The 27,572-nt window shown below is 39.4% G+C and overlaps 1 protein-coding gene across 5 annotated transcripts in view; it reads right to left on the reverse strand.

Moving 5' to 3' along the window:
* LOC125231646 (tyrosine-protein phosphatase Lar) overlaps positions 1-27,572 on the reverse strand; it is a 771,198-nt gene that overhangs the window by 126,241 nt on the left and 617,385 nt on the right. For all 5 annotated transcript variants that reach the window (XM_048137134.1, XM_048137132.1, XM_048137131.1 and 2 more), the window contains exon 7: positions 26,308-26,487. In XM_048137134.1, coding sequence (XP_047993091.1) covers positions 26,308-26,487 — 180 coding nt within the window. The remainder of the gene's footprint in view (positions 1-26,307; positions 26,488-27,572) is intronic.

Raw genomic sequence — 27,572 nt, forward strand, 5'->3', positions numbered from 1 at the left:
TGTCGCGGTCGGAGGTTTTTTTCAAAATTGTAATTTTGTATTTATCCGCGATTTACCACATTTCATTTTATCATTCGCCTCAAAGCTTGCATTTACAACAAACATATCCCAATATTGTTACAGTCAAAACAAAATTATTCGTGCGCAAACAACAATATCAGATTCCGACGAGCCAATAGTTGCGATCGGAGCCTCTACAGCGAGATTATCACGTTTTACAACACGTTACTCGTAACGGAAAACGTATTACTTTATGAGACAGGAGACAAACATAGATATAGGAAGGAAGGAGATGGGACATGCCGGGCGGTTTGTATTGAATACGCCTGTTAAGTTCTTTAACATACAGTCATACACATGGACTAAGCTCCTATTGGAATAATATTGTCTTCGGTTACCGCGATAGTTACTCATGAAATAAAACTATGGAAACGGATTAAATCGCGTATAATGAATTTACAATTCATCCCGACGTTTCGAACACTTTACAGCGTTCGTGGTCAACGGGTTCGTGGTTCGTGTTTGCACATTGTAATTTCTCCTATTGGAATATTGCGCTATACACGGGCATCATTTTCTGTATACATGCAAACGACCAGAAAGTCGTGTCTTCACGCACGCACATAACAAGCTCAATGAGCTAACAAGTGCGATACGTCCGCCGGCGGCATGTCTTGAGGAATCAAACGCGCAAACAGTTTCTAATGGGTCGGCCACGCGCATCTGACACCCCTTGCATGAGTTACAGGGGTCCATAGGTTAAGGCACAGTATATAATAAAGAGTACTATTGTACAGTATGGCCACTCCTGCTCCCCGCTGAAAGTGCCGCCCACCCCCTCTCGATTACCTCACAGTTGCCGCCTGTCAAAAATGCGAACAGTCGACCTGTTTTACTCATACAAGCATAGTACGCGTTCACCTACACGAGCTTAGACTGTGTGCTAGTAACGCGCCTCTTTCATATATTTGATCGCCAGTGTCCGATGTGTGGTTAAAGGTGACCGCTTTATATCAGGCGGGCCGTATACCTGTTTGCCACTGACGTGGTATTAAAAAAAATACAGGAAACATCAGAGAAGGGTTGGAGGTGCCTTACCTTATTTGTGATTTTAGGTTGTAGTAAGTACCTACCTATCTGTTTGGGGATGCTATTCAATATCTCCATAAAATTAATGTACCGTAACTTGTAAAATCCGTCAACAACTCATGATTGCGTCTCAGTGCGGAAATACCGGGAATATATTTAATGGTAACACTATCCAAAAGCTATTTTAAAGCGGCGAAAGAACGGGGCTACAAAAGCCGCGGAAAAATATGGCGTCGTTTGAGCTCGCATTACAAAGCTCAACTGGGGGGCGGGGTCCAAGTTGGGACATTATACAGTTTTAGAACGATCACATTAGATCCAAGCAATAAGGTGACGTACTAGCTCTACTAGCAAACGTATAGAATACATGGCATTTTTTTTCCAGTGACTACAGAACCTCAAAGTGAGGAAGACCGCAACCACGAACAATACGATTTTCGTATGGAGGCAGGTAAAAGATTTCCAGATTGCTGCGAACACGTTTGAAAAAAAATTCCACAGCTTAAAAAAACTAATACCCTAGAAAAATAGTGATAAAATTATATTTTATTTCGGTTAGACCCGTATTTTATCACGCTTGGCATAAAGCTGTGAGCAGTGTCAACAGTGTGAATCTTGTAGTAGCACAGTATAATAAAGAGTACCTACTATCGTACAGTATGGCCACTCCCGCTCCCCGCTGAAAGTGCTGCCCACCCCCTCTCGGTTACCTCACAGTTACCGCCTATCAAAAATCAAAAACGCGAACAGTCGACCTGTGATATCTCACTCATAGAAGCATGGTCCGCGTTCACCTACACGAGCTTAGACTGTGTGCTAGGAACGCGCCTCTTTCATATATTTGATCGCCAGTGTCCGAGGTGTGGTAGTAGTAATATTATCATAGGTCAGATTAAGAGTACGATTACTTTGACAACGATATTAGAATGCCCTTACCAAAATTCGAACCCATGATTTTCGGCGCAGGCCAGATTCATTGTCCGAGCTTTTGATTCCAAGAATCATTGTTATAATGAATATATCACGAACATTCTTTATTTCATATCGGCAGTTATTTATAAATTAGTTTTCAAATTAGACGCATTGTCCCCCTACGTACAAACTCTCGTTCACAGCTAAGTCAATAGATCAGACAAAGTTAGGAAAGCCACTATAGTTATAAAGTTTTGTTATTAATATTATTGGACGCCGCGCGACCGCGAGCATGCCTGCATGGTAACTAGCCAACGTCACAAACACATATGCTTTGTAAGCAGGAGTAGGCAGGAGTAGGCAGGAGCAGGAGTGGCGTAGCAGGAAGTTCCTGTGGCTCTTCTGTAAATCTATAGTGGCGCGACAGAGCCAGACCGCGTTTAGATCGCCACGTAGCTTCAACGATTCTCATTTCGGCCACACCTCGGACACTGGCGATCAAATATATGAAAGAGGCGCGTTCCTAGCACACGTGCGTTTTTGACAGGTGGTAACTGTGAGGTAACCGAGAGGGGATGGGCGGCACTTTCAGCGGGGAGCGGGAGTGGCTGTACGATTCTCGGCTAGACTGACAAGGCGATCAAAATGCCACTGTCTCTGTCGCACAGCAGCGGCTGGTTCATGTTCATACAAGCCGATTCCCACCGGCTTGCGTAAAATTGATTACTAGTAAGGTACTTAATGTTAAGGTAGAATTTTATTCTTTTGTGCTCAGTGTTGCCTAACAGAAATTTTCACCAGCCGCCACTGTGTCCCACCAATTTTTTTATGTACTACGTCTGTGGGAAAGCAAAATATATGAACCGCCTGAAGCAGCATCTACGGACGCACGCAAAACATTTATAGAATTAATTATAAAACGTTTACAGTTACATGAAGGATAAAAAGGTACTTACTCAAATATCATAAATAAGAAGGGGACGGTTAACTGAATAAGATATAGGTATACATACAATTAGTTACCTATTGAACTGATTTATTCACATATTTTTAAATGAAAGGAAACATGGAAAAATTCAGACCTCCGACAGGACTCGAACTTGCGACCTCTGGCTTTATTGGAGCCATCGCTCTCACCGACTGATTAATTTTACTTACAAATAAGTTGATCTCAGAGGGTGTCAGAGAGACAAAGCTTTATTTTTCTAAGCGTTACTTCGTCAAAGCGATAGTAACATTGGCTAGGGCAGACGGCACACTCAACAGCCACACAACTTGTGTGAAGCAAGTACAGCAATTACAGTTTTACAATACTGTTCAAAGGTTCGAGTGTGTGAGTGTGTGTGAGTTCGTCGCTTGTTTAGAACAAGTTTTCAGCTTAGGAAGCAGAATTGGAAGTTTGTGCTCGAATAGTACCTATACTTGGGTGCTTTTTTTACGCACTAGTGCGAGAAGTGGTTCATTATATGCCAGGTCGAAACTTCGGAGGGCTATCTGTACTGAAAAACGTCGTACGATACACGTGCGAAAAGGAAATTCGTAACTCGTGTCGATTTAAAACACTCCCTTCGGTCGTGTTTTAATTTATCAACACTCGTTTCGAACTTCCTTTTTTACGCACTTGTATCGATATTGGTAATTTTGTAGAAAAAAGTCGTCTGAAAATAATTTGACTAGTGACGAGAAATTATTAACACTTTCGCTACCAAGAACCCGACTGTCGGGTACACCGCTCGTAGAAGCGTAGCCGATTACATGGGTTTCCCCGCATGTAGCGAAAATGTCGTAGCGCCGCGTAGAGCCCGGTTTCGAAAGTGTTAATGCGAATGAATTGAAATTATTTTGGGGATAAAAAGAATATGATCTCGATATTGGAACGATTCCTTTTAAAACATATAAAGCCATTTGATTATATATCTGTGAATATTATTAATGCGAAAGTAATACGAAGTCGCTTGTCGCTTAAGGGAATTTAGATGAGTGATTTTCGGATGCATTAAATTTACGTCCCAGGATAAGTTCTATCAGGTGCTAGTTGACGACATTCGCTACCATCATAAGTCCATAAACATGGAATCGCAGAAGTTTTGAATATTATTTTGAAGTTTCTCAGTACATTCATTGTCTAAGAACATGTGAAAGATAATTATTTAATAGCCAATAGCCACGCATTCTGCGATACTTTAAAAGAATTCGCAAAAGTGCAAAGGTTCAGAGACCGTTCTCTTCGTAGTATTTAGGGAAGTTATACCTAAAGATTTTTAAACCACAATATGCTATGTTTTGTTCATGTAAAAAAAAAAACTTGCCCGCTACCGCTTGTAGTTGACGCCCCAACCCCGGCTTTGTTTCAAGTGGCCACATTTATTCCCCGCATGTCCAAGTCCTCTTTAATTATGGATAATTTATATTCAGATTAGGACGCCAGGTGGGCGCGGCCGATCCGCGCCTTTAATAGTTCTGGACGCCATATGGTGGCCGGTGTGACATTACAAAGTGTTTGATATTATAGGAAAGTGGTGTAAACTATACTGCTGGGGAGACTGTGGTGGCGGATCTGCGTCATTTACAAAGCCGATAATTGGCAGGAAACTGCGCAGGATCGCAATAAGTAGCGAGCTCTCGTTTTAACCTCTTGATAAATTGTTTGTCCTTTTCTGTCATTTTGAAATTTGTGTTAGAAAAAGACAACACGAGTTTCTCTAAGCTTCATGAATACAGGGATAACTAAACTCTCCAAAGGTCAGCCATTAACGATCTTTATCAACTCTCGGGGCGCAAAACTTCGGTTTCTTTTACCTCAAGTAGCGAAATAAATTCAACAGGGATTTATCACAAAATTAAGCCGCAAGACAGTTTTCTAAGCAAACTAAATACAACTAAAAGTTGTCGGCGAGGTATACGATAGTGTTGGAAAAACGGAGTGGTGTTCGAAACTTATTTTATAAATTAACCTCACCCCAAACTAAGCAAAACTTGTACTATGGGTGCTAGGTGACGATATACATACTTGTATAGATAAATACAATACTACGCAATGACAGACCGAAGCCCTCCTACGTATATACATACAGAGCCTCTGGCCAACTCTATTGTAGCACTTGCCAAAGAGTCTTTAAGACGAAGTTCGGCCTGGCCAGCCATATTAGAGCCCATAACAAGCGTAATCCATAGTTGCTGAGGTCGCCGTCGCCGAAATCAGTGAGGAGTATATATACATACAGTGAGGAGAAAACATCCATGACTCAAGAACAAATATTTGTGTTCATCACAGAAATAAGTGCCCTTACTGAACCCAGGAGTTCCAGGACGACAAGGACCATCGGCTTAACAGGGATCACTACCGACTAATATACTAGACTGGCCGACGGCTGGTTTATATTTATTGAAAGCCCATACCCAATGTCTCAATACCATACCAATCTAGTCTACAAATCAATAAATCAACATATTCTATTATAGGTATATTTGAATTCCATAGAAAATAAACATATAGGTACAACTTCTAAGACACGTGTGTTTAAATGAACACTCGTGAGTCTCGAATTCTGTACACCACTACCCTCGTATCGATCCCCCAAGTTTCCAACAAAACTCACCTCTTAGCATATCTCGCCACGTTCCGCCGGTACTCTCACGAAATATTGAATAAACTTCTCTAAACTTATTACTGTACGAAATACTTTTTTTTTCGTCGAGTGTGAGAAGTTTTCAGTAGTGTCCCTTTAAGCGAACACACGCTGAAGTTTTAACAACGTAACGTCACGTCACATTGACGAGTTGGATATGACGGCCTTTCGAAACTAGAGTGTACATACATACATTAGCAGTAATAGACTACTAAAAAGTTGATATAAAGCGTTTCATATTTTATTCAACGAATATCAAGTTTTTAGAAACATTAGGACGTGTTATGGATAAAATTGTATCTATATTTTACGTAACTCATAATCGTGTCACTTAATAATCTGTCCGAAGTCTTGAAAAAATATATATTTAAAAAGATGCTTCATTCATTTCAAATAAAAGTGCCAGATACTCTACAGGATATCATTCCACACTAATGTTTAAAATGTGTCTGTCTGTCTGTTATGCCCCTTCACGCTTAAACCGCTGCATCAATTTACTTGAGATTTTGTGTGGAGATAGATTGAGTGAAGGATATAGTTTTATCTTAAACATAATCTTTTAATAGGGTAAAACATATCTGATTTCCACCCCGTCATAAAATAATCGAGGCAGCACCTGATAATAGATATAAACATTTAGCTCAAATCGAGTTATTGCCTTTAACATTTTATCAGGCGCTCAAAATACTAATTTGACAATGTTGCAAGTTTCAACTAGTAAAAGAAAGTACCTAAGAAGATTCAAGTGAGTAGTGAGACAAGTGAGTGCCAAAGCTGTCTCACTAAAACGTAAACATAAGAATTCCATTTTCCAAAATGGCGTCTCTCAGACGCAACAGCCAACGTTTAAACGTCGGAAATAAACATCTGAGAACTGCACGCTGCAAATGTTATTTCGAATTTCTTTTTGACTATTGATACATTACTAACACGCGAATATATTGAGCTTTTAAAGGAGCCATGATGTTTTTAAAAGCTTAGCGTTCCATTGCAAAAGTCAAGCAAATTTTGGAGGTTTTACTATGAATAATATTTTCCTTAAAGCATTGCATGGTTATAACGTATTTTACGACCATAAATTACAATTTATTATTAAATCATATAGGAATTTAAAAAAAATGTCTTTACTGTGTACAATTTTAGGTTAAGTAATTAATATTATCGTTATTTAAATACGTGTTTGCTACACAGATATTTATTTATTTATTTAAACTTTATTGCACAGTAAAAAAACGTACAGAAGGCGAACTTAATGCCAGAAGGCATTATCTACCAGCTAACCTTTGGGACAAACAGATATCAATAAGATCTAACTACGTATATATTCAGGGAATTGTCAATCTGATCGTCACTTTAATTTTAATAGGTTCTAAAATAATCAAAAAATAAATTCAAGAATTGTATCTTACTTGAGCAACGAATACCTAATCTACAGATATAAAATGAACGTTTCACAAGCTATCTACAGGCACTTGGCATCTATCCGCCATCTTTAGTAGTAGTAGTAGTAGTAAACACTTTATTGTACAGAACAAATTACAAGTACAGAGAATAATTATAACGGTTATGTACAAAGGCGAGCTTATCCCTTTAAGGGATCTCTTCCAGCTAACCTTAGCTTAGTTAGCTACTCTTTAGTTACCTGTGAGTCTGTGACTATGATGTAACAACGTCGAAATATCGGGAGCGCAACAGAAAACAAAAAGGTAATCACGGTATACACCGTGAGCCTGAACAACCCGAAAGATTTTAACAGTGTATTCCAGACCACATTTAGATAATATAATGTCATAAAAACTTTTCTGGAAATTGCAGAGTTATCGCCAATTGAAAAAAAAAAAAAACTTATTGTTACTTAGTACAAAAGGTAATTTTAACGGCGTTAATGCCATTATGGAGAATAGTGGCACTGAAGCTTTAATAGTTTTATGTGTTCTGCCTACCCCTTTATGGGATATAGGCGTGATTGTATGTATGTAGGTGTGTATATGTTGTATGTGTGTATGTTGTATGTTGTATGTATGTAATGCCATTATGGAGAATAGTCTCATTATCCTCATTGATAGATGTCAAAAAGTGAGAACTAAAACCTGTCAAAAATTAGGTTTTTAGTAAAAAAAAATCTGAGTGCCATGAATGACATTTACTTTTCATGTGAAAATACATTAAACAATAGTAATAAAAATATTTTGTCCAAAAATTACAAAACTGATATAATATTTTTTGTTATATGGGTTATTCAGGCCCACGGTGTATATTCAGTCAGTATAAGTCTAATGATACATAAGAACGTAGCTAAATAAATCCATAATATAAACAAAGACATTACACGTGTGATACATTAGTCCATAGATCCTCAATAAGTTAGTGTCAATCAAGGGTTATCGCTTGCCCGCCCACGCAAAGCCGCGGGCGTTTACCGATGTTTGACTACCCGTCTTATCTTACAGGTCCAAGTTATACAGGGTGTTAGTCACCTGCTATAATATACGGGGTGGTTATAGATCAACTGTAACTGTGGGATTAAGGGCGTTCCCTGCGCCATTGACCTTCGATTTGAATCCATTAATATTATGATATAATTATTTTTAAAATCGTAACGCCGTGGAACGCCGTTGTCAAAAATTTGCTACTGAATTAATAACTTTCAATCTGTTAAATATAGTTTAAATTGTCTGGGACAGATCTGGAACAAGGCGCTTGAGGGGTTAATTGCTTATGACTACATATTGAACTGACCTCCAACGTTTCAGGGACGGCGTTGTCCCCGTGGTCTCGGAGAAGACTGGCTTGAAATGACATCAACACCTTCTGAGGAGGAGGTCAGTTTAATATGTAGTCATACGCGATTATGTCCCGATTTTAAAAATAATTATGTGTAATAATCGTGAAAGTTTAGATCAATATTATGATAGTTTCTAAAGCCAACACTCATCACAACAACATGGTTAATCTCAATTACGAGTAACACCATCGTCTTTAAACAGAATAGTATCTCATATGTGAGTGTGCACGGGAAAACGTCCCACTTTGTCGATTGCAATAAAGTCACTTTATTCATATATAGATATAAGTAAATCTCGCCTGAATGGTAACCGACAAAGTGGGACGTTTTACTAAACACACTCACATATGTCGATTTAATGTATCACTAAAATAAAATAAAAATCGAAAAAAGAGTTTTTTAGACCATTTAGCTAAGTTTGACCCACTTCCCGGTTTCCGATTGAGCTGAAATTTTGCACACACATGTAAATCACGTAACAATTCAATATTATGGTATCATGGAGCTGATCTGATGATGGAGCAGAAAGGTGGTCATAAGAACTCTGTTATGAAACGTCAGATCCCCATCGTAATAGGTTTTTAGAAACGTCTCGGCGGAGAGCAGTAGATGACTGTTGAAAGAAAAGTACAGTCAGCGATAAAAGCTCGTGCCAAAAATTACATTTTTGCAAAAAAAACTTATTTCTTAGATTTTATTTGTCCTACATTTTATGCCTTGGGCTAGGTCTAACTCTTTTTAGCATGACTACGCCCCGAGACGGGCAATTTCTAGTCCGTTACGTAGAAAACTGCATTCGATTCGTTCGCCTTTGAGCCGTCTTCGGTGTCAATAGCCGGCCAATAAAACGCGGCTTGGGGCGAGCCGAGCGAGGCTAAACTCTTTATATAAAACATATATCTATCTATAAGTATTAAGTACCTATAGGATGAAGAACCCTTTATTAGGCTAAAAAAAAGGAATTGAAACCTCATCATATATATAGTACGTACTCTTCTTCTTCCTGCCCTTAATCCCAACTTCATTTGGGGTCGGGCCTTCTTGTGCATTTGCGCCAGGCCGGTCTGTCCCGGGTTGTCAACGGCGGGATATTGTGGGTTTTTAGGTCCCTTTCGACAGTGTACCACCAAGTTGAAGGTCGTCTGCCTCTACCTCTCGATTGCTGCGTGCTATTAATGTTCAGCAGAGTTTTTACGGAATAGCTATCGTCTCGCCTCATGACGTGTCCGTACCATCTTAGTCGTCCCTCCTTGACCTTCTCTGCTATCGGAGCAACTTTAAAGGAACCTCGTACATATTCGTTTCGTACTTTATCCAAGCGCGTCACGCCACCCGCCCAGCGAAGCATTTTCATCTCCGCTGTGTGGAGCTTCTGTTCGTGCTTCTTCAAAGTTGCCCAGCATTCAGAGCCATAAGTCATAGCAGGTCTGACGGCTGCCTTATATACTTTGCCTTTAGTTGTGATGGGCATTCGGGTATCACATAATATGCCGGACAGCGTTCTCCATTTAAGCCAGGCCGTATTAACTCGATGGTCTACATCTTCATCGATCTTTGCGTCATCTGTCAGCATAGAGCCGAGGTATTTAAAACGTGACTTTTTTGGGATGCTATTACCGTCTACTATAAGATTACAGCCAACCTGCTCAGTTCCACCAAAGTCGCACTCCATAAATTCTGTTTTAGTGCGGCTTACTCTTAGACCATGTTTTTCAATTTCAGCCACCCATATGTCCAGAACTTTTTGGAGTTCCGGTGCGTTGTTCTCCACGAGCACTATATCGTCTGCATACAGTAAGCTCCATGGGATTTCTTTTTGGATGCTTCTTGTGATATAGTCCATACTCAGGTTAAATAGTAATGGGCTTAAAGCCGATCCCTGATGTACTCCTACTTCTACTTTAAACGGCTGAGTTGTACCAGCGGTGCTACGGATCTGGGTGGTGACGTCCTGGTACATGTCTCGGATCAAGTCAATGTAAACTTCGGGAACTTTCTGTGATCGCAGCGATTGAAATACTAGCTTCCTTGGTACCCTATCGAAAGCCTTCTCGAGGTCGATAAACACCATATACAGATTTTCTCTCCTTATTTTATATTTGTCCATAAGTATTCTTAAAGTCTGTATAGCCTCTATGGTGGATCTTCCTGCAGTAAAGCCGAATTGGTTTTCCGTGGTTTTAGCAATCGCTGTTAACCGTGCTCCAATAACTCTTTCCCACAGCTTTAGGGTATGCGATGTTAACTTTATACCCCTGTAGTTGTTACAATTAGCGACGTCTCCTTTATTTTTGTATATGGGGCAAAGATAGCTCCTACGCCAAGAGTGTGGTATTTGTCTCTGAATTAATATTCTATTGAAGAGATCTGTGAGCCAGGGTAATGCATCCTCTCCCAATATCTTCCAGATGTCAGCCGGAACATTATCAGGTCCAACGGATTTGTGGCACTTCATTCGACGCAATGCGTGTTTTATTTCTGTTGGTGATATACAGCATATAGGTCCCTCACAAGGTGGTAGTTGGGGTAAGGGCTCACTAGCATACTCTTCGTTGAGAAGTGTTTCATAATATTGTTTCCATCTACGGTTTATTGATGCATTATCTGTCAGTAATATACCTTGATCGTTCTTGATGTATTTATTACATTTGATATCCAGTGATGATTTGTGGCGTTGTTTTGCAATTTTGAATATGGTAGTTTCATCAGGAGCACTTTCTAGTTTTTCATAGAACTTTTGGTTGGACATTGCTCTTGTTTGCGCGACTGCACTTTTTGTTATGGTTTTTAACGTTTTGTAGGCCTCCCGGTCTTCATCTAACCCAGATTTTTGCCAAAGTTTGAACGCATCGCGTTTAGCTTTGACTAATTCTTTTATATCGCTATTCCACCATGAAGTGTCTTTTGCCATAACAAGGCCACCTTTGGATACCCCGAGGGACTTTCTTGCCGTTTCCTGGCAATATGCTTCAAAATCTGTCCACATTTTGTGCACCGGCTTTTCCAAGTCATCGATATCTCTTTTTAGGTAGGCTCTCATATATTCGATAAAATGTTTTCCGTTGGCGCTGTGTATATTCTTCCACTTTATTCGCTCGGTTTTGTCTACGTGGGTCTTGACTGGTTTCGGAAGTTCCATGACTGCTACTAATAGTCTGTGCTGCGCTGTTAAAGCTTCCCCTGGGATGACTTTGCAATCACGGTACCATTTTATCGTTGATTTTGGGGCCAACATGTAATCGATTTGTGTTGCAGCTCTTCCGCTTTTATAAGTGATAAGGTGCTCCTCCTTTTTCTTAAATAAAGTATTAATAATTTTATAGTTAAATTTACTAGCAAAGTTCAGAATGTCTACTCCCTCTTGGTTTTGTTTTCCATATCCGTACCCTCCATGTGCGTCTAGGTGTGCATCGTTTCTGGCTCCCACATGCCCATTCAAGTCACCTCCGATATGAACCGTCTCTTCCACTGGCACATTAAGCACAATCTCGTCGAACTCTTCCCAGAAGGTCTCTTTTTCCTTAGATGTACATCCGGTCTGTGGTGCATATGCCGAGATTATGTTCAGGGCCGGCTGATTATCCATTGCTAACTTTATTGCAATAAGGCGAACGCTTTTCCGTTCTACACTGATGATTCTTTGTTTGAGGTTTTTGTCGAGTGCTATTGCAACTCCGTTGCGTTTTGCTACGGTTCCGTGGTAAATAAGCTGGTATCCATGTCCAATGTCACGGGACTTTGAACCCTGCCATTTGGTTTCCTGAATGCAACATATATTTATGTCTCTGTCATAAAGTATTCGGCTCAATTCTGCACTGTGTCCGGTCATAGAACCTACATTCCATGTCCCGAGCCTTAAACGAGTGCACTTCTTGGTGGTTTTTGGCGAACTTTTGTCCTTGTCTTTTACGTCGCTTCGGGGGGACGCCCTAGTATATTCGCATCTTATGTTCGCATTTGTCGCATTCACGTCGCTTGCGGGGGACGCCCTAGCCATTATCGTTTTCCCTTTTGTTGTCTTTATCATTGCACAGGAAGAAAATATTGGTTATAAGTTTTACGGCCGGTTACCACCTGACGCCAAGACCGTCGCCTTCTCAAGGCGTGGGAGCCACCGTTGACTCAGTTCGAGTTCGTCCGCTGCCATCCCTTCTGTAAGCCTGGCCAAGCCTACAGCACTATCATGACCTTCTCTTCGGATATTTCGAAGCAGCTCGTGACAGGGATATATAGTACGTACTGTACGTAGCAAAAACAGACCGTTATGACTGAACTATGATCCTAAGTTTAGTAAGTACTTTGCTTAGGGTCGATTGCACCGAACCGTCTGTTACAGTACTCTTTATTATAACAAAGAGTATAATAAAGAGTACTGTGGTTACCAGTGGCGTGGCGTGAAAATTTTCGTTGATAAATCCGGAGGGGTTTTCGGGATCCGTTTTGTATGAACTTCTACAGATACTGGAGAATTTTAGGGAACCCCTAGAGAATCGAGTTGTATGGTGGTTACAGAATTTAGTGTTCGCAATTTTTTTTGTATGCAGCAGTTTCATGTACCCACTTTTTAGAATAAGTATATGAGTACCTATGTGGTTATGTATGTACCTATGGGATGTGTAAAAATAAAAGCTACATTGCTAGTGACAACAGTGAACAATACAAATTAACCGCGTAACGATCGGAATCACTGAACCAGCTCATTATTGCCCGCAGAATCATTGAAATCGCCCATGTACGTCGGAAATGCAGTTTTCACGGTTTTTGCGGTCCGTACCTACGTTTCAGTTTATTTATTAACTGCATCTATTCATTACATTTGACAACGCAACGTAACGTAAGCGAAATACAAACGGTTTTCATCATAAAAGGTGTGTACAGGCTCCGTAGCCGAATGCCATTTCTGCTACGCGAAACGCCACCGAAACGCCGTAGAAATGTAGGTTGGCTCTGTCGCGCCAATACGCAAGAGCGATAGAGATAGATAGCTAAGGAAGAGATATTATCGTGAGCGTTTCGTAAGCGTTTGTGCATTCGGCTACGCACACTGGTTCTTAAAGGATCGGCAACGCGCAGTTAACACCTCTGGAGTTGCAGGTGACATGGTATTAAAAAAACCATTTTGGTAATCATCATTTTGCACGGGATTTTAAACAAGCATCAAGCGGGACGTTTTAAAAACTTAACTTAGATAAATAAATAACTATTGGAGACACCTTACACAGATCAACTTAGCCCCAAACTAGGCAAAGCTTGTACTATGGGTGCTAAGCGACGATATACATACTTAAATAGATAAATACATACTTATATACATAGAGACTTCCATGACTCAGGAACAAATATCTGTGCTCATCACACAAATAAATGCCCTTACCGGGATTCGACCCCAGAACCGTGGCTCAGCACGGTTACTACCGACTGAGCCAGGCCGGTCGTCAATGACTCCGTAAACGAAGTCATATTCAGAAACAACTATTCACTTCTACTTCAAACGAAAATATTTGAACACGACACAGATATTAGGTAGGAACATAGGAGCGAGTTCAGACATATTATTTTCTTCGCGTATTTTTTATTATTATTATAAATGGGCTTAGGTACTCTTGGCCACAGACTAGCCGAAGGCAAAGACGTGGCCTACGATGAAGTGAGCTCGCCCAGAAGATGCCTGTTCACTCTTGATTTAAAGGTTGCCGGGTTATACAGGGTGTAACAAAAATGGTGGTGATCCGTTTAAGGGCGTATTCAGTATCGTATTCTCATCAGGAAAAAGTAGGATAAAAAATTTTTTTCGCAAAAATTTTTTTTATCTTTGTATGGAGATTCGACCGATTCGCGCGGCCCGGCTCATACAAAAGTGAAAATTTTTTTTAGCGAAAAAAAAATTTTCTTCTACTTTTTCCTGATAAGAATACGATACTGAGTACGCCCTTAAACGGATTACCACCATTTTTGTTACACTCTGTATGAGCTCGGAAATATATCCGCCGGCAAGGAATTCCACTCCTTGGCAGTGCGCATAAGAAAAGAAGAAGCAAAGCGCTACCGTATGTACCTACTCTGGGAAGATAAACATAACTTTGACATGTAACAAATTTATAGTGTCATTTTTATCATGAAATAAAGAAATCTAATCTGATCTATGCAGGTACATATAACTGAACGCGACAGTACACTGATACGAAACATGCAGATTAGTTTTAAACATAGATGTGACGGTCGAACGCTTTTAGCGAACAAACTTCGACCTACTTACTACACAGCCCAAAACTTCACAATCTACATCTTATACTGCGCGAATAAGGTTTAATATCAGGTTTACGATACGTGACATACGTTTACAGTCTATTAGGATTAAGGCTCGAGCCAAACTGCCACTAATATCTATTATTGTAAATCATGCATGAATATCGTAGTATTCGTAGTTGAACAGACTGTATTGATCTGAGTTAGTCCGTTTTCACATTATCCGATCCGATATCGGATGTCGGAAGGATTTCAATGGAAAAAATCCAAGATGGCGCCTGTAATGTACAGGATACCGGTCCTACATCCGATGTCGGATCGGATAACGCGAAAACACACGATACGATATGTTTCGATTTGGTGGTTGAATATGGTATTTGACTGTATTCATGATATCATATATAAATGGGAAAGTGTGTGTGTGTCTGTTTGTTTGTCCGTTTTTCACGGCAAAACGAAGCGACGAATTGACGTGATTTTTTACGTGAAGATACTTGAAGGGATGGAGAGTGACTTAGGCTACTTTTTTCTCTTTCTACCCCCAAACGCTTATTTTTGATGATTTTTTAAACATGGTCTAAAAAAAACACTTTTTTTTTAATTTGATTTAAGAAACACTTTCCTTTCACTTTCATAAAAATTCAAGACAGATTTTAATTTTAAACTAATTAAAACAAAGTTATGACCAAAAAACCAGTTTTTTGGTCTAAAATCGGTCAACTCTAAGACCAGGCCCCGTAGCCGAATGGCATTTCTCCGACGCCAAACGAAAGCGATACGCCGCTGGCTCTGTCGCGCCAATACGCAAGCGCGATAGAGATAGATATCTACTAGCGCTTCGTTTCGTGAGCGTTTCGTGAGCGATTGTGCCATTCGGCTAGCCACCCAGATATCACAGAAACAATCAGCTGTGAAGTAACTATGAGATACTATTTTGTTAATATGTATGGTAGGCTTCAGAAACTACCTCTAGTACCATAATATCATTGGTTTCAAATCGAAGGTCATTGGCGCAGGCACGGGCCTTAAGTGTTCGCAATCGCTCGAACACACCTCATCATTTTCCAAAGTTCACGTCTAAGACGCCATTAGCATAGGTACTGTCATTATAACTTCTCCAGTAATCGGATCAGAGATAACCAATCAGAAGTTTCCCGACGTGACTCCATCCGACTGATAATGGAGGCACATCGCGATACGATGCCTGTGCTTGTCTAATACCGGTTGTATTCCATGCCATGAAATCTCATAGCGATAAAAATTAAAGAGAATAAGTTACGTCGAGTCGTATGTCCGTGTGAGACTGGTGTCACATCTCGGACACTGGCCATCAAATATATGAAAGAGGCGCGTTTCTAGCACACATTCTAAGCTCGTGTAGGTGAACGCGTACCATGCTTGTATGAGTTAGATACGACAGGTCGACTGTTCGCGTTTTTGACAGGCGGTAACTGTGAGGTAACAATAGTCGAATGGCATTTCTGCGACGCGAAACGAAAACGAAACGCCGCGAAAGGTAGTCTGGCTCTGTCGCGCCAATACGCAAGAGCAATAGAGATAGATACCTACGAGCGTTTCGTTTCTCTCTCTCTCTCTCTCTCTCTCTAATTTCTAATAGTTTCCGATTCCCCTATCTAAACTCAACAGCCTGTAGACCGTTGGAAACCCCACAGACCGCAACTCTAAAGTTGCCAGGGTAAGCAAAAGTATCGGGTAACTTGTTCGCCAAGCTCGGCTTCAGGTGGATAAAGATAACTAGCTTGCGAACTTCTTGTAAATAATCAATTTCCATGTATCTTGTGGGTTTGCTGCGTAATATTAATGAGGGTGCCTACGTATATGCCTGTTTTCAGGGTGGAGTGTGTTTTGTAAGTTTATAATTTAGGTAGTAATTAACATGGAACTACGACTACTAAACCTATTATTTTTGAAACGAAACAATTGCCTATAGGCAAGTAGCTAGAAACATTTCGACTTGCCATTTTTCATGATACGCAATTGAATTACATATTACAGAGTCATTGTAGCCGATCTGTAATACAAAAAAAAACTTGCGCGGTTTATAAACTATAATAAACATTTTTCTACTCCCGTAGTGTTATTCGTAATTTACAGTGTCGTGCATAGATCTTTAAAATCCTACACAAAAGATGCCAGCCCCCGGCCGGCGCCCCGCGCACCCACGCATACGATATAGCTCTTAAAGCATTGTTAGGAAGCCTTTAATGGATATAGCGTGGGTGCGCGGGGCGCCGGCCGGGGGCTGGAGGCGGCGCGGGGGAGTGCGAACGACAGGGTGAGTGCAGGAACAGAGGGGAGGCCGACAAGTCAAAAAAATACAGGAAACAGTGCGAATTTCACAAACGTTGTTCTAGAAAACTATTAAAAAGTAAGTGCATGGTCGTAGAAAAAGTATTTGTATGCGACGGTGTTTAACTGAGTCAAAAAATACTTGTGGCGTCTTTATTAACAATTTTCGGCTTCACCTCACTTAAACGCCAGTTGCATAAAATACTATTGCCTGTTAGACAATCTATGATAATTTAACGGTCCAAACCGGATAAACGCGTTATCAAATGAGTCAAACCAAATCTGTTGACAAATGCGTTGTCAAATGAGTCACACCAAATCGTCCGACAGCCACCCGGAAACCGCTACCTTTTTTTTTTTTTTTTTTCACGGAGTGGGAATGCTGTTGCGCACGCTGTGTGGGACTCGCCGTTGCTTTCCCTTCTCCTGACGAGAAGGGGAGAAACGGCCTTACCCACTAAACCCACTCCGGCATTTCACCCTCTTTTCCGTTGTGAGAGCGCACTGGGTTCGGAACGTTTCACTTCACCACTGCGCTCTCCGGTAGCCCTGACCAGGGCACCCGCATCGTAAAGCAGGATCGGAAACGCTTGATCCCCCTTCCCGGCATCACATATGGGGCATCACCACTGCGCTCTCCGGTAGCCCTGACCAGGGCACCCGCATCGTAAAGGAGGATCGGAAACGCTTGATCCCCCTTCCCGGCATCACATATGGGGCATCACCACTGCGCTCTCCGGTAGCCCTGACCAGGGCACCCGCATCGTAAAGGAGGATCGGAAACGCTTGATCCCCCTTCCCGGCATCACATATGGGGCATCACCACTGCGCTCTCCGGTAGCCCTGACCAGGGCACCCGCATCGTAAAGGAGGATCGGAAACGCTTGATCCCCCTTCCCGGCATCACATATGGGGCATCACCACTGCGCTCTCCGGTAGCCCTGACCAGGGCACCCGCATCGTAAAGGAGGATCGGAAACGCTTGATCCCCCTTCCCGGCATCACATATGGGGCATCACCACTGCGCTCTCCGGTAGCCCTGACCAGGGCACCCGCATCGTAAAGGAGGATCGGAAACGCTTGATCCCCCTTCCCGGCATCACATATGGGGCATGGACCGCTACCCGCCATCATGGTCGCCGCTCGACCGGAAACCCATTTTTCATATTTATCTACGTATGCTTGGGTCTCAACTTTTAAACATCACGCGTTGTCATATTAAGCGATTCGCCCTCACTTTTATATTTAGATGGATTTCTTTCGATCGTATTTTCTCGAGTAAAAAGTAAAGTTCTGTTTGTTACATAGAAATAGAGAGAGAGAGAGAGAGAAATAGTGAGCAAATAAAAAAAATCTTTCGAGAATTTTACAGAAACACCAAATAGCTTCAGCCTTTATTTGATTATAAGATGATTTGAGGTGTATTTATATAACCTTTATTATACAAAATAAATCCTTAAACGTATCTATACCTACAATCATAAAAAGTAAAAAAAAACGCCTAAATACCCAAAACGCCTAAATATAGGCACATGTCACTATTCAAGCTGATTTGCCACTTTAATATTATGTGTTATTTTTAATCCAATTCATACGAAAACAAACACAAACTTTCATTGCACTTAATACATATCATGGTAATCTCGATAAAACGATCCTTAAACCCACACCGAAAATAAGATTAACTAAAAACGTTTCTCATTTCATACCGCGCTACTTAGGAAGAAAAGCTTTAAATAAAACCAAGTAACCTACGTCAAAAGCTTTGAAATATTAAAGTGCAATAAAAATACGACGGCTGCTCGTATTATTTACTCTCCTTTAAGTTTAAGGCAACTGCCGGAACTTGCGTAATAATATTAAGTCCGACACTGCCATTTAGAATACCGTTTTTCTGTAACGGTATGTAGAAAGTTTGGAAAGTGAGAGACCGGTTATTTTTGTGATCAAAATTTAAGTTGTTTAAAATACTAAAACGGGACTTAATCAGTGTCTGTCAAGTACCTATGGTTTTTTCGTCACGAATAACGTGACGTTTGAAACGTCGGGCAAAGTATAAACGATTTACACGATTAAGGGCCAGTTACATTAACCACATTTGACAGACACATCATCGTCACGCAGCAGACGTCTATGGAACTTCCCATACAATAACATTTAACGAACGCTTTAACGGTGACAGACGGTCTGATGTAACCGGCCTTAAGGGTCGGTTTTGTAGCAAAGCATCCGTTACCGAATTTATCGTTCGCTAAATTGTGTTGTATAGGAATTTCCATAAACTTCTGCTGCGTGACGTTGTGTCTACAACTGTGGTTGATGCAACTGGCCCTAAGTCCCGTTTTAGTTATTTGGAAATGTGTTATTTAACCGTTATTCCTGGGTTATATTCGTTTCCTCTCTCAGAAAACGCGAAGCAACCGAGTCCTCTTATGTCGAGGAATTTAAGTATTATAACCATATTTAACATGACACGTGCAAAGTAAAGTTTGCGAATATAAATTATGAATAATTTGATGCGTGAATAACATGCTTATGAGCTGATTTTCTTAGTACTTTTGAATAGTACGAGGAAGTTGCAAATTATTAAGTATATAAAAGTAAATACTAAAAAAACATTCAGTCGAATTGAGAACCTCCTCCTTTTTTGAAGTCGGTTAAAAATATAGTAGATATTTTTAGTATTTAGAATTAACACAAACATAAGAGTGGCAAAATAATTTGGTATCAAATATGAGAGTTTTCTCGTGTTGCATTACATCGACTTTTAGATGCTAAGTATTTATTTGCGGTACCTACATAAGTTTATTATATTACATTTCATACGAAAAAGTACTTTACTCGTACTTAGTACTTGCATTGACTGTAATAGCTATGCTTGGAAACAATGTGGTTAAATCGGCGCCAAAGTTTGTTCAACCGTCTTAACCTTCGCAACGCTCAAGATTCCACTTTTGCATAGCTTCAAAATTTGAACAGGCTATCGATATTGATGAGTATTCCCTAGTATAATAAAATATTACAATTACCTTTGTCTTGATTGTATTATATTAAGGTTTTCTTTCGTAAAGTTGAAATGACTTAAACGTACTGTTTGCTATAGTCATTACCTGGATTATTGTAATAAGCTCATGTATTACATTCGCATTACTCAATATGAATATTCATAACTCATTTAAGTTACCTTAATTACGAGCCATCTCCTTAAACACCGCGTAGATCACTTGCACATTAGACGCAACAATGTCTTGAAACTGATAAATATTAACATTAGTGCCAGCCGACTAGCCGACAATCAACCTAAGGTGAAGCGCCATCTAGTTGACCATATTTTTTTCTTAATGGTTCTGAGGTACGTTTTTTTCTTAGACTTTATTTTCTACAACTATACGATGTCTTTGGTTTGACGAGCGATCGGCCTGTCAGATAAAAGCACACAGTGACAGCACCGAATAATTGGCGGGCTGTTATCGTCCGGCGAATTGATAGACAGTTGGGCTCTTTTAGTCCAATTATGACCACACCAGGATGTGACAAGACAAAAATACCAATATGTACTGCCTCTATATCTCAACTGAAGATAAGCGGCAGAACTCCTTTACCTCTATATCCAATTATTTTATTGAGTATAGAGCTAAAAGTCAAGTAGAGCTGTACAGAAAATTAAAAATTCAATTTAAAAAAAAGTAACCACCAGATTAAAAGATGAATACTCTAGATGAGTTTAAAAAGATAAAAATCAGTTGGGGTGTCTGAGGTTTTGAGTGATACCGGAAACACGTTGTATAAAATAGAAATGTCGCAAAAAATACATCATATTCCAGTACAATATAAACATAATATAAAAATGATTTATTCATTTATTTTAGTTTTATTGCACAAATAAGTACAAATGGCGGGCTTAATGCTAGCAAGCATTCTCTATCGTTTATGTACGGTCAGCCAAAAAAAGGTGATTTACCACTTTTAGACTCTCTTTTTAAACACATAAATCGAAAAGTAGTAAACCACTTTTTTGGCTGACAGCACAAATAAAAAAAAATGTTTAATTGCTTCTCAGCAATCAAAATATTTCAACGTTACCAATACACGTATAAAGGGGTCTTTTATTACACGAATAACAATGAAGAATCTAAGGGACTTATTCAACAAGCGCCGTGTAAGATCTAAACCTCCGTAGTTCCGCAAATACACCACCGTCGCCGGCTTGAAATATGACATAATTATCACGATTTACCCGTCAATTATGTGACTGTGGAGCCCTAAATCGGGGAGTTGAGAGCAATAACTCTTCTCATTTACAAAGGAAATTTTCGCTGTGTTGATTTAATAGTGATGTAGACTCCAGGGAATTATGGGGAATATATGATATTATTATGTTAATGGGAAACTAATATTGTGAAGACTTTTGCTTGAAAGTTGAACTATGAAATTTGGCATGTGATCAACGTTAAGATTTAAGATAATATTATGTAACATATTGCCAGGATGAACCATAGTCGCTGGGCGAGACGAACTATGGTGTGGAAGCCCGCTAACAGTTAACACCTGCGGTCGTGGCAAGCCCCCCCTTAGATCTGCCAACTAGCTGGCGAGAACTGGATGCGGATGGCAATGGACCGACAAGCGTGGAGGAATGGAGAGGAGGCCTATGTCCGAAGACGGGCGCTTTAAAGGCTGTTATAGATAGATAAATGTCACAAATTAGATCTAGATACAACATGGATCGTTGTATTTGTTTGAATTGACATCATTTTTTATACTGAAATATCTGACATTATTTTGTGAGAACAAAAACGACGACTGTTTAAGAAAAAAAGGCATTAGGTACTTAGACTTTATTTATGTATAACAACACTTTAAAAAGGTAAAATAATATTCATTATTCGCGTTCGACCAGTTTAAATATGTTTACTTATGAAGTCAATTGAGCGGCAGAATTCAATATTCTCTCTAAACATATCCCTTAAAAATGAAACTAAAGTTACAAACTTGAGCTTAACAAATCGTCCACCTCTCCCCTTTGTGATTCATCCCTAGGCAACGGCAACAACATATCATCAGACGGTCTGTACGTAACCAGGGGAACATTCCCATTTCCCATTCCCACCTCCCTAGATGTCGTTAGTCGCAATTTAGAAGACTCATTATCGGCCGAAGCGCGTCCTAGGGCGTTTAATGCTTATTTATTGAAAGGCTTGTCTTCGGCCGCGAGTTACTTTCTGAGGGATCATAGTGTCAGCGGGGCAATTTTATGGGGGGAGATTGGGTCCGATAGACTCCATATTTCTTTGGGTAAGTCGAACAGCTTAAGTTGGGAGACATCGTGCTGCAGTTACCACACTGAGGGTGCAGATATAAGAGTCTATGGTATTTGATGCTCTTTTATAGACAGTTGGGCATAAAATTCAAAATGGATTCTAACGGTCGCAAGATGTTAGAATAGAATATAATAGACAATATAAATTTTCTATTATATTATTTTAGGTATATGTAATCTAATATATTAATATTAGATTACATATACCCATTTAACGCCACATCAAAGTACAAATAAAACAGAAGACATTCAAACAAAAAATATTGGTCGCTAAAATAGGGCTCAGCATAATAATTTTACATAATCATTAATCACGATACCTATTGCTGATGATTGTTGCAGTGTCGAGTTAGATCTGGAGGCTGATTTCAACGTCTACGATGACTGAAGAGTCCTACACTAGAGCAACATCTTCTACTACAGTGATCACAACATGATGAGAGTCCACGGGAAATCTTGCCGGGAGAAGTCTTTTCTGCCTAGGCCTCTCTAACAAATTTTCGATGAGTTTATCTACACCCCTTTTGATATCACGGAGTGACTCTTATTATAAAAATGCGCATGAAATTAGGTAATATTGAATCGGATTGTAGACGATTTAAAAGTGCTTGTGTAAGCATATTAAAAAAAAGAATATAATGACTATTGATAGCCAAAATTTTGTTGAGGACCAGTCTTTTCTGCTCCATCTATTAAGTGATCTGCGTAGACCGGGGTCGTGGCGCTAAGCCGCAATGGGAACAAACCTTCTATCGTGCAATCCTTTACTTTAAGTTCTTTATAGTCATGTCTGGACTACGTTTTGGACCTTCGTGGGCTCAAAGAAGGTTTATATTTTAACATTGAACTTGTGAAGATAAAGCAACTCAGTTGCATCGGGATCGAGCAAGGATGCTTTACTGTGGAGTTACACAAAGTGGTGTTTTCCATGGTGCAAACTGATCCCTTTTACTGTAAGTGCGTTTTCACATTATCCGATCCGATACCAGATGTCGGACCGATATCCCATATGTACACTTGAGCCGCCATTTTGGATTTTTTCCATTGAAATCCTTCCGACATCCGATATCGGATCGGGTAACGTGAAAACGGACTAAGGATCGATTGAATAAAAAGATTGCCATTGATTGAGAAATAGCCTGTCATCACATGGGTTACGTGTGTGTAAAAAAAAAGACAAAAAGTCCTTGCATCATAAAATCCAAGATTAAACAAAACCCAAGACTGAATATCAATGCCTCAGCGCTCCAATGTCAACAATATGAAGACATGAAGCGCCGACTTTGAGCGTCGCATATTGCATATTGATGCCCGTAAGTGCATATTGACACTCGTGAGGAGTGAGGCGCGAACGGTGTTATCGATTGTCTTCTGTCTAGGGAAAGTATTTGGTGTTTGATGTCTTGTTCAAGCTTTCATGTGTGTGTCGAAAATGTGTTCGTAAATATCTAAATAGTAGAGCGGCGAGAGGGTCTCGGAAAAAGTTGATGTGACTGGAGAGTATACTGCTGACAAGTGGTATCGTTGTGATCGGTAGACTTTACTGAGTACGAAATAATGACTTGTCGCATTCACAGACTGTGGGGGGGTTAACTATGACGTCACAAAGATCGCGGTCCCGGGTTTCAATTTTTTGCCAATTTGTCTAGAACCCTTTATCCAATTTTGAAAAATGAGGTGTCGATTGAAAGTGTATAACATGCTGATTAAGATTTATTATATGTGAAAAGTATAGTTTTGTTAGTTATTTTTTAATTAATAATAATGCAAAAAATACTTTTTTTTTACTCTCTTTTTTGATTTTTGTGACTCAAAAAGGCAATGAAAACGGCCACTTAGCTAAAAAATATGTTATATAAATCATTTAACTACATTATTAAGCTATCTGTTGCTTTTTGAATTTCTACGATCGGATAATAAATGAGCAAACTACAACCACATACCTGTAGGCGGGGAGTACCGCTTGACACGCGTTCCCATACATTCGGCGTCTACCAAATTACACCTCGCGCAAAATTCGTTTCAAGCAGATATACCTCTAATCTTATTCATCGTAACCTATCAATATTGATATCATTTTGAAAGGACAATTAAAGTACTTTAAAAAACAATGTCAATCATTTTTTTTTAATCAATAATCGCCAGTCTGTGGTGGTTACAAAGGAAAAAAGTGGGTATGCAATTTGACTGGTTTCCTAGGTTTGATACCCTAGACGAGTTTAAAAGGGGAGGTAAAGGTGACATATGGGTTTTTCTCTGGCCTAAAAGCTACACAGAGGGTCAGGGGAGAAAAAACTAGGGTTTAAGTTTAGTTTTAAGTTATTTTTTCCTTTATTTGTTGATTTTATTGTGTTTAATTTTTTTGTAATTTTATCAAGGATACACGTTGGTTTCTTTTGCTAAAAGTTGCCTTTTTATGAGAAATGTTATGAATTTTTTGGCTTTTTCCGATAGAGACTAAAATTAACTTTCAAATAAGGCCACATAGTCATACTTTTACTTATATTAATATTAAGGGTATGACTATGTATCAGTAGGCCACATAGTCATACTTTTACTTATATAATATTAAGGGTATGACTATGTATCAGTATGACTATGTGGCCTTATTTGAAAGTTAATTTTAGTCTCTATCGGAAAATGCCATGAAATTCATAACATTTCTCATAAAAAAGGGAATTTTCAGCAAAAGAAACCAACGTGTATCCTTGATAAAATTACAAAAAAATTAAACACAATAAAATCAACAAATAAAAGAAAAAATAACTTAAAACTAAACTTAAACCCTAGTTTTTTTCTCCCTGACCCTCTGTATAGCTTTTAGGCCAGAGAACAACCCATATGTCACATTTACCTCCCCTTTTAAACTCGTCTAGGGTATCAAACCTAGGAAACCAGTCAAATTGCATACCCACTTTTTTCCTTTGTAACCACCGCAGACTGGCGATTATTGATTTTAAGAAAATGATTGACATTGTTTCTTAAAGTACTTTAATTGTACTTTCAAATGATACCAATATTGATAGGTTACAATGAATAAGATTAGAGGTATATCTGCTTGAAACGAATTTTGCGCGAGGTGTAATTTGGTAGACGCCGAATGTATGGGAACGCGTGTCAAGCGGTACTCCCCGCCTACAGGTATGTGGTTGTAGTTTGCTTATTTATTATCCGATCGTAGAAATTTAAAAAGCAACAGATAGCTTAATAATGTAGTTAAATGATTTATATTACATATTTTTTAGCTAAGTGGCCGTTTTCATTGCCTTTTTGAGTCACAAAAATAAAAAAAGAGAGTAAAAAAAAAGTATTTTTTGCATTATTATTAATTAAAAAATAACTAACAAAACTATACTTTTCACATATAATAAATCTTAATCAGCATGTTATACGCTTTCAATCGACACCTCATTTTTCAAAATTGGATAAGGGATTCTAGACAAATTGGCAAAAAATTGAAACCCGGGACCGCGATCTTTGTGACGTCATAGTTAACCCCCCCACAGTCTGAGAATGTGACAAGTCATTATTTCGTACTCAGTAAAGTCTACCGATCACAACGATACCACTTGTCAGCAGTATACTCTCCAGTCACATCAACTTCAAAACTAGACGACTTTTTTCAATTCCGCCGCCTTACTAAAAGGGGATTTCGTTTCGGTTCGGACTCGCTGTGTTCCCAAGATAAATGCGTTTGTTGATGAAATAATACATACTAATATATAACTATCTAACAATAGTTAGCAGTTTTAAACGACGAATTATCATTTTACTTGGAGTAACCCTTGATTTGAAAATAAAAATATCGTATTTGAGAAGATTCCATAATTATTTCACGCTTATCTGTGTGACTGACCGATTCATATCCACATGTTTTGCGTGAATAGTACATTTCCAACAATTTTAAGGATTTTCTGGTCCTGTAATGGGTTTTTCAGTTACGAAAGTCGTTGTCTGACGTAACTACAGATGCTGTACAAATCATCTGACAAGATGTAATCTAGTAGTGAACTAACCTTCAAACACCGTGAGCGTCGCCACAGCGGTCACGGCGTCACCGACGCCATTCTCCGCGACGCACTCGTACGTGGCGTCATCGCGTTGCGCCCGCACCGGTTCTATGCGGAGCACCGCACCGTTGGCGCCAACCTCTGTCACTTGCTCCATCGCCGATACTTGGTAGCGGGACTGCATGCCTGTCGAGAGATGTGAAGTTATTAAAAACTGTGTCATTTAGAATTTATGTTTTAAATAGAAAATTGTCTCGTACAGTCACCGGCATAAATATGTGATGATTTCTATACCTTGTCACATTAACGTCTTGTTTGAAATGTCATGCGAAATTGTCAAACAATTTAAAGCGACAAGGTACAGAAATCATCACTTATTTATGCCGGTGACTGTATTACAGGAGCAGAAAAAAGGATTGATTTAAACTTTCACGTTTCCAAAAAAAAATAGTACGAGACTGCATATCTGTTGGAAGGTATATAGGTAGGAGTGTCAAATAAACTTTTGTTATTTGGAATTGGTATATACGGAGGGCAGAGTGTTGCTTACTGTTTCATAAAAAATGGTAGGTAAAAAAAAGTTTTGACAGTTGGAGTTTTAATACTTTTAATATCCATATTAATATTATAAATGGGAAAGTGTGTGTATCTGTTTGTTTTTCCGTCTTTCACGGCATAACGGAGCGACGAACTATCGTGATATTTGAAGTGGAGATAGTTGAAGGGATGGAGAGTGACATAGGCTACTTTTTGTCTCTTTTTAACCCGAGCGAAGCCGCGAGCAAAAGCTAGTAAGCTATACATACATACATACATACATACAATCACGCCTGTATCCCATGAAGGGGTAGGCAGAGCACATGAAACTACTCAAGTTTCAGTGCCACTCTTGGCAAATAAGGGGTTGATAGAAAACGAAATTGTGCCATTGCAGTGACAGGTTGCCAGCCTCTCGCCTACGCCACAATTTAACCCATATCCCACAGTCGCCTTCGATATTACATTGAGTAAAGAAAACCCAGCAAAGAGAAATAATTATTATTTATAGTGACTACCGTACACCATCTTTTCCCCGATGGCCTCGTTAAAGCATCTTGTAGAAACATTAAGAAGATGACTATAAAAAATTAATTTGCTCTTCCGTGTTTCACGGGCTTAATTAAGCTGAGCAAAAATGAAATCAGAAACAAACAGTAACTATTAGCGACTTCCGTTACAATTTTGCAACAATTTCAACAATTCAATTAATCAACAATCTTGTTCTAAATTAA

Source organism: Leguminivora glycinivorella, chromosome 12 (assembly GCF_023078275.1).
Source record: "Leguminivora glycinivorella isolate SPB_JAAS2020 chromosome 12, LegGlyc_1.1, whole genome shotgun sequence".
In the NCBI taxonomy this organism is placed as follows: domain Eukaryota; kingdom Metazoa; phylum Arthropoda; class Insecta; order Lepidoptera; family Tortricidae; genus Leguminivora; species Leguminivora glycinivorella.